General features: G+C 45.2%; 1 protein-coding gene across 3 annotated transcripts in view; it reads right to left on the bottom strand.

Moving 5' to 3' along the window:
- Positions 1-12,889, bottom strand: part of LOC106583983 (ubiquitin carboxyl-terminal hydrolase 45-like) — a 51,498-nt gene that overhangs the window by 22,426 nt on the left and 16,183 nt on the right. For all 3 annotated transcript variants that reach the window (XM_014168726.3, XM_014168723.3, XM_082963582.1), the window contains exons 6-8: positions 2,760-2,911; positions 1,245-1,340; positions 808-938 (exon numbers count right to left, since the gene is read on the bottom strand). In XM_014168726.3, coding sequence (XP_014024201.1) covers positions 808-938; positions 1,245-1,340; positions 2,760-2,911 — 379 coding nt within the window. The remainder of the gene's footprint in view (positions 1-807; positions 939-1,244; positions 1,341-2,759; positions 2,912-12,889) is intronic.

The following is a 12,889-nucleotide window of genomic DNA, read 5'->3' as shown; positions in this document are numbered from 1 at the left end:
AACACCAACACAGGTGGTGCGGTGTGTTAAAGAGAACAAGGACATGCCATGCTGTTTTGATTGCAGCTGGAAGCAGAGTGCATCAGAGCCATTTTGTGCAGTGAGGTCTATTGTTCGTTTCCGTGTGGAGTGGGTTGGTGTTAATGGGTTTAGTGTTGAGCAACGTTGGGAAGCAGGGTGGACTGAAAGACTGGATGGACCAGGTGCTGGTAGGGTCCAGCAGGTTGAGACAACCTCTTCTCTGAAGTGGTCGCCATGGCAGCTTTGACAACAGGGCAGGTAAAAGCTGTGGCCCCTGCCTGTATTCTGTGGTTGACTGTTGCCACGGCAATGGAGAAGTGCCAGACCAGTTGGGGTACGCTGACCTCGATCCTTGGGAGCAGGGCAGCTTGTCTGCATATGAGGCTGTGTCCAACATTGATGCACCACTGCCGCTGCAACCACAGTGCAACGTTTCTGCGCAGCCGTGATTCCATCACTCAAATAAGGAAGAATTGATGGCAACGAAAACTATTGATATCTCTCGGTGATCAAGTTTGTCATTAGTACACAATGAAAGAATATAATTATGAAAGCTTTAGCCGACCTATTACAGGTCTGTAGTGCCTCCTCTGGCACCCTACAGGGCAGCCCTCATATGTTCTTTTAATAAAATATATTTTAGCATGGACCAGCACAGGAAGCAGGTTAAGTCCACACCCATGGCTATACAATAGCCTATACTGGGTTCCGGCACCATCAACACCAATGCTGCGAGATGGTCAAAATATAAAATAAAGACAAATGCAGAACAATGTAGACTCTTACTTCTGGCAGAGCTGGTTGAAAAGTATCTTGGGGTTGACAGGGCCCTTCCCAGACTCCTTCATGCTGTGTAGGAAGAGGAACATGGCCGAGGTCAGGGGCTCTGGGCTGGGCAGAGTCACCGTCAACGCCCCCTGAAGGACAACCCCAGGAAAGGAGAGAGCGAGGGAGAAAACATATGAGTGTTATACAAGGCATGTATTTCATACATTGTTGCACTACCATGGAAAGTGCTGAAGGGGTTTGACTGCATTTTACAGATGACTGGAGACGTGGGGGGTGGGCTACAACATGACTTAATGGTTATTTACAATAGCCTGTACGCTAATAATAAAAAGAACCACCCATATAGACAGTAATAAGTGGCTTCCTATGCCATGTACAGTATAAGACTATAGTGGTGGACTGGACCATACAAACCGGATGAGTGTGGAACGTACCACGTTTGACTCGGCAGGGGGGCAGATCTTCAGCTTGTGTCCCTTCTCCTTCACATCCTGTATCAGGTCGTTCAGCATGTGAGTCTGGGACAGATTCTGATGGACAAAAATCAGCTATTACTAACAATTTACCATTAATTTAGTCATCATCGTTTTCCCCTGTATGGACAGGACAGAATCATTTCTTATCAGTTAGAAGAATCCTGAATGAACATCTTCCTGCACTTCTTCCTTTTCATCATCCCTTCACAAAAAATGATAAAAACTGAAAAATATTACAAATCCAAAAAAAAAAAAGAAAAAAAAAGGAAAGTCTACAAAAAAATCTCTTAATTCTGAGAAACTGGCAGGTGTAAGCCTAAAGACCATTATGCTAAAAAAGCCCTTTCCAAAGAAACGATGAGCTGTGACAAAACACAGAAAGGATTGCCCAGAGCCACCATTGTCCCATCATATTACTGCAGCATCTCTTTCTTCCCTTTCAAGCGACAGTTGTTTTGTCACATCCTGGCAATGAAGACAGTTGCTATGGAAAAGACACAATGACTTCAGCAGTGTGAGCTTTCTCTCTGACAATTATGTTGTTTCACCAGCAAAATTGCAATTTTGAAGGAGACAATGAGAATAGAAAGAGACAGAAAAAAAACGTGTAAAGAAAGAATGTTCAGTCTGGTTTCAATCACAAGTTAGCTCCAGAAGGTGATTAACAAAATGGCAGATAACGGGAAGGGAATGTAAGTTTAAAATCCCCAAGACCAGACAGCCAATACGCACTGCAACATAGAGAATGTGTTCCATACCAGTCCTATTCTCCTGTGGATAGATGAGTCACACATATGCATTTAAAATACCCTTGTACTATATATGCATAACTTGTCCTTGCCTATACAGCTGTATTGTAAAGACATTAAAAAAAAAATGAACGATGGCATTATGGCAGAACCTGTTTATATGTGTTGCCTGGTATGTTATGGTATTTTACTGTAGGGAGGAGCAGCACTTGACATGGCAGTTGGTAGTTTGACCAGCCGCCATGTTTACAGTACACCATTCCCTAGACCAGGGGTTCCCACGCCACATCTATTTCTATGGGCACAAGCCCTGTTTATGACACAGACTGTTCACACCCCTCTTGTTGGGGGAGAGAAAATGTTGCAGGGTTAAAGCTTATTTCCAGCAATTCTACACATTTTGTTATGGGGTGCAGAGAACATTTTGCAGTTCTAAAGCAAATTTTCTTGCAATTCTATACATTTTGCCATGTCTAATGTTTATTCATGTGATATTTGAGTGACTCAAACATTAGAAAAAAATCCAAGGCTAACAAACCTAGCAAGAAAATGTTAGCTGACATGGGCTAGTTGATCTGGATAGTTCTGTAAGGTATGCAATGACTTTCATTACACCAGTGGTAAAGACTCTTCGACATGACCTTATCCCTATGGTTGCATTTCATAAGCAGCCTCACCAGTGACAACGTTTACAGTATACAAACCAATCTCATAATGACCGCACCTGCATAACTGCGTTAAAGAAGCAGGTGTTTCCTAGGTTGTTGATGCCTTTGACCGGGACCAGTGTGCTGTTGTTGACCGGACTCTTCCCTCTGGACTGGTCTGCATAGTCGCTGGGCTCCTCTCTAAGCTTGATCATTTTCGATGTTGTTCCTGCAAGGCACAAAAAAGGAAGAGTTGTTCAACTCCAATATGCAAGGTTTTTGTCATCTTAAACTCTAGACTAGAATCGAGTACTCATGCCTAACTCAAGGTTTGTATTCGATTACTAATGAGTACTTGACATTTTCAAATGCAACTATTAAGCAGGTGAAATGTACAGTGCATTCGGAAAGTATTCAGACTCCTTGACTTTTTCAATCTACACACAAACCCCATAATGACAAAGTAAAAAGGCTTTTAAAAAGAAATTGAGCAAATATCACATTTACATAAGTATTCAGACCCTTTACTCAGTACATTGTCGAAGCACCTTTGGCAGCGATTACAGCCTCGAGTCCTCTAGAGTATGACGCTACAAGCTTGGGGCACATGTATTTGGTGAGTTTTTCCCATTCTCATCTGCAGATATTCTCAAGCTATGTCAGGCTATTTTCAGGTCTCTCCAGAGATGTTCAAATCGGGTTAAAGTCCTGGCACTGGCTGGGCCGCTCAAGGACATTCAGAGACTTGGCCCGAAGCCACTCCTGCGTTGTCTTGGCTGTGTGTTTAGTGTCGTCGTCCTATTGGAAAGTGAACATTCGTCCCAGTCGGATGTCCTGAGAGCTCTGGAGCAGGTTTTCATCAAGCATCTATGTACTTTGCTACGTTCGTCTTTCCCTCGATCCTGACTAGTCTCCCAGTCCCTGCCGCTGAAAAACATCCCGACAGCATGATGCTGCCACCACCATGCTTCACCGTAGGGATGGTGCCAGGTTTCCTCCAGATGTGACATTTAGCATTCAAGCAAACGAGTTCAATCTTGGTTTCATCAGACCAGAAAATCCTTTCACCTTTAGGTGCCTTTTGGCAAACCCCAAGTGTGCTATATTTGTATGTATTATGGATCCCCATTAGCTTCTGCCAAGGCCATATCTACAATGCAAAATCCATGTATACGTGTGTGTATAGTGTATAGTGCGTATGTTATCATGCGTTTGTATGCATGTGTCTGTGCTTGTGTTACTTCACAGTCCCTGCTGTTACTTAAGTTGTATTCTTACCTGCTTTTTAAATATGATTCTACTGCTTGCATCAGTTACTTGATGTTGAATAGAGTTCCATGCAGTCATGGCTCTATGTAGTACTATGTAGTACTGTACACCTACCATAGTCTGTTCTGGACTTGGGGACTGTGAAGAGACCTTTGGTGGCATGTCTTGTGGGGTATGCATGGGTGTCTGAGCTGTGTGCTAGTATTTTAAACAGACAGCTCGGTACCTTCAGCTTGTCAACACCTCTTACAAAAACAAGTAATGAGGAAGTAAATCTGTCTTCCACCTTGAGCCATGAGAGATTGACATACATGTCATTAATGTTAGCTCTCCGTGTACTTTTAAGGGCCAGCCGTGCTGCCCTGTTCTGAGCCAACTGCAATTTTCCCAAGTCCCTCTTTGTGGCACCTGACCATACGACTGAACAGTTGTCCAGATGCGACAAAACCAGGGCCTGTAGGACCTGCCTTGTTGATAGTGTTGTTAAGAAGGCAGAGCAATGCTTTATTATGGACAGACTTCTCCCCATCCTAGTTACTGTTGTATCAATATGTTTTGACCATGACAGTTTACAATCAAGGGTAACTCCCAGCAGTTTAGTCACCTCAACTTGCTCAACTTTCACATTATTCATTACGAGATGTAGTTGAGGTTTAGGGTTTATTGAATGATTTGTCCCAAATACAATGCTTTTAGTTTTGGAAATATTTAGGACTAACTTATTTCTTGCTACCCATTCAGAAACTAACTGCAGAGCTTTGTTAAGTGTTTCAGTCATTTTTCAGTTGCTGTAGCAGCTGACATGTATAGTGTTGAGTCATCCGCATACATAGACACACTGGCCTTACTCAAAGCCAGTGGCATGTCATTGGTAAAGATTGCTTTTTTCAATGGGCCTAAAGAGCTACTCTGGGGAATTCCTGCTTCTACCTGGATAATGTTTGAGAGGCTTCCATTAAAAAACACCCTCTGTGTTCTGTTAGACAAGTAACTTAATCCACAAAATAGCAGGGGGTGTAAAGCCATAACACATATGTTTTTCCAGAAGCAGACTATGATCGATAATGTCAAAAGCTGCACTGAAGTCTAAAAAGACAGCCCCCACAATAATTTTATACATTTTCACTCAGCCAATCATCAGTCATTTGCATAAGTGCCATGCTTGTTGTGTGTCCTTCCCTACATGCATGCTGAAAGTTTACTAAAGGGTTGGTAACATACTGATAGGTCGGCTATTTGAGCCAGTAAAGGGGGCTTTACTATTCTTGGATAGCGGAATGACTGTAGCTTCCCTCCAGGCCTTGAGGGCACACACCTTCTAGTAGGCTTAAATTGAAGATGTGGCAAATAGAAGTGGCAATATCATCCACTATTATCCTCAGTAATTTTCATTCCAGATTGTCAGACCCGAGTGGCTTGTTATTGTTGATAGACAATACTTTTTTCACCTCCTGCACACTGACTTTACTGAATTCAAAAGTTAAACTCTTGTTTTCATAATTTGGTCAGATATACTTGGATGTGTAGTGTCAGCGTTTGTTGCTGGCATGTCATCCCTAAGTTTATCTTGCCAATGAAAAAGTAATGAAAAGTAGTTGGCAATATCAGTGGGCTTTGTGATGAATGAGCCATCTGATTCAATGAATGATGGAGCCGAGTTGGCTTTTTTCCCCAAAATTTAATTTAAGGTGCTCCAAAGCTTTTTACTATCATTCATCTTTGTTTCATAGTATAGTTTCATTTTATTTTGCTTAATCACATGATTTCTTAATAGGCCAAATCAGTTGGGCTGCCAGACTTAATTGCCATACCTTTTGCTTCATCCCGCTCAACCATACAATTTTTCAATTCCTCATCAATCCAAGGGGTTTTAACAGTTTTAAACAGTCATTTTCTTAATGGGTGCATGCTTATTAGTAGCTGGAATCAGCAATTTCATAAATGTGTCAAGTGTAGCGTCTGGTTGTTCCTCATTACACACCTCAGACCAGCAAATATTCTTTACATCATCAACATATGAGTCACTACAAAAGTTATTGTATGACCTCATACACTATATTAGGCCCAGCCTTTGGAACTTTGGTATTCCTAGATATGGCTATTATATTGTAATCACTACATCCTATGGATTTGGATACTGCTTTAAAGCTCCTTTCTGCAGCGTTAGTAAAGATGTGATCAATACATGTGCTGTTTGTAACTACCCTGGCAGGTTGACTGACAACCTGATCCAGGTTGCAGGCACTGGTTACAGTTTGAAGCTTTTTCTTGAGTGGGCAGCTTGATGAGAGCCAGTATATTTTTAAATCACCCAGAAAATATACTTACATTTACATTACATTTAAGTCATTTAGCAGACGCTCTTATCCAGAGCGACTTACAAAATGGTGCATTCACCTTATGATATCCAGTGGAACAACCACTTTACAATAGTGCATCTAAATCTTTTAAGGGGGGGGGGGGGGGGGGGGTTAGAAGGATTACTTTATCCTATCCTAGGTATTCCTTAAAGAGGTGGGGTTTCAGGTGTCTCCGGAAGGTGGTGATTGACTCCGCTGTCCTGGCGTCGTGAGGGAGCTTGTTCCACCATTGGGGTGCCAGAGCAGCGAACAGTTTTGACTGGGCTGAGCGGGAACTGTGCTTCCTCAGAGGTAGGGGGGCCAGCAGGCCAGTGGTGGATGAACGCAGTGCCCTTGTTTGGGTGTAGGGCCTGATCAGAGCCTGAAGGTATGGAGGTGCAGTTCCCTTCACAGCTCCGTAGGCAATCACCATGGTCTTGTAGCGGATGCGAGCTTCAACTGGAAGCCAGTGGAGAGAGCGGAGGAGCGGGGTGACGTGAGAGAACTTGGGAAGGTTGAACACCAGACGGGCTGCGGCGTTCTGGATGAGTTGTAGGGGTTTAATGGCACAGGCAGGGAGCCCAGCCAACAGCGAGTTGCAGTAATCCAGACGGGAGATGACAAGTGCCTGGATTAGGACCTGCGCCGCTTCCTGTGTGAGGCAGGGTCGTACTCTGCGAATGAATACTTCTCGGTTGATATCACATACATTATCAAGCATTTCACACATATTATCCAGATACTGACTGTTAGCACTTGGTGGTCTATAGCAGCTTCCCACTAGAATGGGCTTTAGGTGAGGCAAATGAACCTGTAGCCATATTACTTCAACAGTATCGAACATTAGATCTTCTCTAAGCTTTACAGGAATGTGGTTATTTATATAGACCGCAAAAGACCGTTGGCATTTCTGTCTTTTCGGTAAATATTATAAATATTATAACCATGTATTGCTACCAATGTATCATCTCAAAGATGTATTTTTTAATTTATTATTTATTTAACCTTTATTTAACTAGGCAAGCCAGTTAAGAACAAATTCTTATTTACAATGACGGCCTACCAAAAGGCCTCCTGCGGGGACGGGGGCCTGGGATTAAAATAAATACACATCACAACAAGAGAGACAACACAGAGACAGTCAGAGTATGAATGTCATCTGTTACAAGCAAGTTATTGGCTTCATGGACCGGCATCTGTCATAGAACAGTCGGAAGCAGCCTTGTGATGACCTGTACTCGTACTCCTGGGTAGCACAGGGTTTTTGCCTTGAGAACCGAGATGTTTCTCACCATAAAGCTGCCTATGATGACAGCTGGCGATGTTAAATGGGCCGGTCTCTCAGGCAGCCTCACGGTCTGATGAGGGTGGGAGCTCCGAGGATCTGAACCCGAGGTAGAAGCCACAGGAGAGGGAGACAGAGCACAGGACGAAGACGCAGGTACCCCCGGATCCGATCTTGTATGGGAAGCCCCCAAGGAAGAAAGGCGCTGGAACCTCTGGATCCAGGGCGGCAAAGCTGTTTCCAGTCTGTGTCAGGTCCGGGCTCAACATTCCAACGAGACCCCCGTATGCCTCAGGACGTTGTCTTCAACTTCCACGGCGAGTTTTGTCGAGCACAGCTCCGTTCTCCAGGGAAGAGGGAGACCCCTTTGGGGATGGAACCTTGCTGAGCACCGGCCAGTCGACACTGGAGAGCCAACATGTCTGCGGTGACACTTCCATCAAACCAGAGCGGTGTCCGGCTACTGAAGTGGAAGACAAGGAAAAAGTAGGCGGACGTGGATTCCCCAGTAGCTTGTGTAGGTTTGCTACTTGCTTGCTAAGAGAAGCCACTTCGCCACCCTGAAGTACTCCGCAAGCAAACAGTTGCAACATTGAAAGTCAGCACAGTCCACATTGTCCCGGAACAAAGCAAAGTAAACACAGCTCCTGCAGCACTGGCAACGTTCAATACCGGCCTCCATTTGAGGCCGCCGAGCCAGCTAGGCTAGCTGGGCTTCCAAGTATCTCCCCCTCTGCGGAATCTGGAGGGATCCCGGGACAGGCAGCAGCGCTCACAGCAACTAAGCCCAACAGAGCCACAGGATCAAAAATAAAAAGTATATAGAAACACTGTCAGCTCGACAAAAACAATAAACCAAAGTCTAACGTTCAGCTTTTGGCGTTCAACAACAAACATACGTCGTGCTCAGATGACATTAGGGATAATCCACCCCCAGAAATATTAACACATCTTACAGGGACAAGGTATTAAGGTAGAATACTGTAAAAGGCTGTCATGTGCCTTTTACTGAGGGGTGACATCCGTCTGGCCACTCCACCATAAAGGCCTGATTAGTGAAGTGCTGCAGAGATGGTTGTCCTTCTGGAAGGTTTTCCCATCTCTACAGAGGAACTCTGGAGCTCTGTCAGAGTGACCATCGACTTCTTGGTCACCTCCCTGATCAAGGCCCTTCTCCCCCGATTGCTCAGTTTGGGGGGAGGCCAGCTCAAGGAAGAGGCTTTGTGGTTCCAAACTTCTTCCATTTAAGAATGATAGAGGCCACTGTGTTCTCGGGGACCTTCAATGCTGCAGATATTCTTTGGTACCCTTCCCCAGATCTGTGCCTTGATACAATCCTGTCTCGGAGCTCTACGGACAATTCCTTCTACCTCATGGCTTTGTTTTTTTAACGAGAGATTTTATTTATTATAATTTTAGAATAAGGCTGTAACGTAACAAAATGTGGAAAAAGTCAAGGGGTCTGAATGCACTGTATATGCACTGACAAATGTTTTTGCTAAGATGAGCATACTGTTCATTTAGTAAGTGCAGTGAAAATGTGTTACTTTTTTTGCATGTTGTCACCTTGCAAGAGTTTGTCTGTATCGACATAGCTTGGTGCAGCAAATGCATTTTGAAACTTTAAAACTGCATGAGCTATATACGAGTCACGTACGAGCCAAGTTCTCTGAGGTCACCAGAGAAAAAACAACACCTAAAGTGTATCTCAATCTCCTGTGAGACCAGAGCCTAATAGTATTTTCAGGGAGCCAGGGGTTGCATTCAACCCATTACAGTGAGGGAAAAAAGTATTTGATCCCCTGCTGATTTTGTACGTTTGCCCACTGACAAAGAAATGATCAGTCTATAATTTTAATGGTAGGTTTATTTGAACAGTGAGAGACAGAATAACAAAAAAATCCAGAAAAACGCATGACAAAAATGTTATAAATTGATTTGCATTTTAATGAGGGAAATAAGTATTTGACCCCCTCTCAATCAGAAAGATTTCTGGCTCCCAGGTGTCTTTTATACAGGTAACGAGCTGAGATTAGGAGCACACTCTTAAAGGGAGTGCTCCTAATCTCAGCTTGTTACCTGTATAAAAGACACCTGTCCACAGAAGCAATCAATCAAACAGATTTCCAAACTCTCCACCATGGCCAAGACCAAAGAGCTCTCCAAGGATGTCAGGGACAAGATTGTAGACCTACACAAGGCTGGAATGGGCTACAAGACCATCGCCAAGCAGCTTGGTGAGAAGGTGACAACAGTTTGTGCGATTATTCACAAATGGAAGAAACACAAAAGAACTGTGAGTCTCCCTCGGCCTGGGGCTCCATGCAAGATCTCACCTCGTGGAGTTGCAATGATCATGAGAACGGTGAGGAATCAGCCCAGAATTACACGGGAGGATCTTGTCAATGATCTCAAAGCAGCTGGGACCATAGTCACCAAGACAACAATTGGTAACACACTACGCCGTGAAGGACTGAAACCCTGCAGCACCCGCAAGGTCCCCCTGCTCAAGAACGCACATATACATGCCCGTCTGAAGTTTGAATCATTCAGATGTTCATTGGCAGAGGACAACTGGGTGAAAGTGTTGTGGTCAGATAAGACCAAAATGGAGCTCTTTGGCATCAACTCAACTCGCCGTGTTTGGAGGAGGAGGAATGCTGCCTATGACCCCAAGAACACCCTCCCCACCGTCAAACATGGAGGTGGAAACATTATGCTTTGGGGGTGTTTTTCTGCTAAGGGGACAGGACAACTTCACCGCATCAAAGGGACGATGGACGGGGCGGGGCCATGTACCGTTAAATCTTGGGTGAGAACCTCCTTCCCTCAGTTAGGGCATTGAAAATGGGTCGTGGATGGGTATTCCAGCATGACAATGACCCAAAACACACGGCCAAAGCAACAAAGGAGTGGCTCAAGAAGAAGCACATTAAGGTCCTGGAGTGGCCTAGCCAGTCTCCAGACCTTAATCCCATAGAAAATCTGTGGAGGGAGCTGAAGGTTCGAGTTGCCAAACGTCAGCCTAGAAACCTTAATGACTTGGAGAAGATCTGCAAAGAGGAGTGGGACAAAATCCCTCCTGAGATGTGTGCAAACCTGGTGGCCAACTACAAGAAACGTCTGACCTCTGTGATTGCCAACAAGGGTTTTGCCACCAAGTACTAAGTCATGTTTTGCAGAGGGGTCAAATAGTTATTTCCCTCATTAAATTGCAAATCATTTTATAACATTTTTGACATGCGTTTTTCTACATTTTTTTGTTGTTATTCTGTCTCTCACTGTTCAAATAATCCTACCATTAAAATTATAGACTGATCATTTCTTTGTCAGTGGGCAAATGTACAAAATCAGAAGGGGATCAAATACTTTTTTCCCTCACTGTATGTGCTGGGGTGGCTTCTTAGTGGGGGCCAGTCCCGGTCCCAGCAGAACACAGACACACACACACCAGAGCAAACTGCGAGCATGGTCTCCTGCGGCGGAAGTGGGTTAACGTGCGGCTGGCCAGGGCGGCAGCTGTAAAAAGAGCCGGGTCATATGGGAGAGAGAGAGAGAGCAGATGACAGCTGGAGAAGTTTCCGCTGTTTAGGGAGAGATGGCTCTCTGGGCCAGCTGTTACTCCTCCATGACCGTCCCAACTCGGCAAGAGGGAGGCAGTCATCAGTGCAGAGCAGGCCAGCAGGGACAAGCACTGAGGGATTATAGTTGGGGAGTACTCAGGAGACTGACAGCTCTGTGCACTAATCTAACACAAACCATGGGGTGTGGCTGGCTGAGACAAAACACACAGAAGATACACTACATAACCAAAAGTATGTGGATACCTGCTCGTAGAGCATCTCATTCCAAAATCATGGGAATCAATATGGAGTTGGTCCCCCCTTTGCTGATATAGCAGCCTCCACACTTCTGGGAAGGCTTTTCACCAGATGTTGGAACATTGCTGCGGGGACTTGATTCCATTCAGCCAAAAGAGCATTAGTGAGATTGGAAAGTGATGTTGGGGGCTTAGGCCTGGCTTGAAGTCGGCATTCCAATTCAAAAGTGTTCGATGGAGTTGAGGTCAGGGCTCTGTGCAAGCCAGTCAAGTTCTTCCACACCGATCTCGACAAACCATTTCTGTATGGACCTCGCTTTGTGCACGGGGGCATTGTCATGCTGAAACAGGAAAGAGCCTTCCCCAAACTGTTGCCTCAAAGTTGTATGCACAGAATTGTCTATAATGTTATTTTATGCTGTAGCATTTAGATTTCCCTTTAATGGAACTAAGGGGCCTCACCCGAACCATGAAAATCAGCCACAGACCATTATCCCTTCCACCAAACTTTACAGTTGGCACTATGCATTCGGGCAGGTAGCGTTCTCCTGGCATCCAATGGTGGCAAGCTTTACACCACTCCAGGCGACGCTTCACATTGCGCATGGTGATCTTAAGCATGTGTGCGGCTGCTCGGCCATGGAAACCCATTTCATGAAGCTCCCAATGAACAGTTCTTGTACTGACGTTGCTTTCAGAGGCAGTTAGGAACTCGGGAGTGAGTGTTGCAACCGAGGAGAGACAATTTTTACGCAATATGCTCTTCTGCACTCGGCGAACCCGTTCTGTCAGCTTGTGTGGCCTACCACTTCACGGCTGAGCTGTTGTTTCTCCTAGAAGTTTCCACATCACAATAACAGCACTTACAGTTTACCAGCGCAGAAATTTGACAAACTGACTTGTTGGAAAGGTGGCATCCTATCACGGTGCCACGTTGACAGTCACTGAGCTCTTCAGTAAGGCCTCCCAAGTGGCGCAGCGGTCTAAGGCACTGCATCTCAGTACGAGAGGCGTCACTGTAGTCCCTGGTTCGAATCCAGGAATCCACATCCGGCCGTGATTGGGAGTCCCATAGGGTGGTGCACAAAACCGCGACTTGTCAGCGAAGAGCACTTTTTGCCAGTCCTGTCTGGCCCAGCAACGGTGGGTTTGTGCCCAAAGGCGACGTTGTTGCCGGTGATGTCTGGTGAGGACCTGCCTTACAGCAGGCCTACAAGCCCTCAGTCCAGCCTCTCTCAGCCTATTGCGGACAGTCTGAGCACTGATGGAGGGATTGTGCATTCCTGGTGTAACTCGGCAGTTGCTGTTGCCATCCTGTACCTGTCCCGCAGGTGTGATGTTCAGACGTATCGATCCTGTGCAGGTGTTGTTACACGTGGTCTGACACTGCAAGGACGATCAGCTGTCCATCCTGTCTCCCTGTAGCGCTGTCTTAGGCATCTCACAGCACGGACATTGCAATTTATTGCCCTGGCCACATCTGCAGTCCTCATG

Source organism: Salmo salar, chromosome 02 (assembly GCF_965601325.2).
Source record: "Salmo salar chromosome 02, fSalSal1, whole genome shotgun sequence".
Taxonomy (NCBI): domain Eukaryota; kingdom Metazoa; phylum Chordata; class Actinopteri; order Salmoniformes; family Salmonidae; genus Salmo; species Salmo salar.
This window is presented reverse-complemented; position numbering and strand designations above follow the sequence as displayed.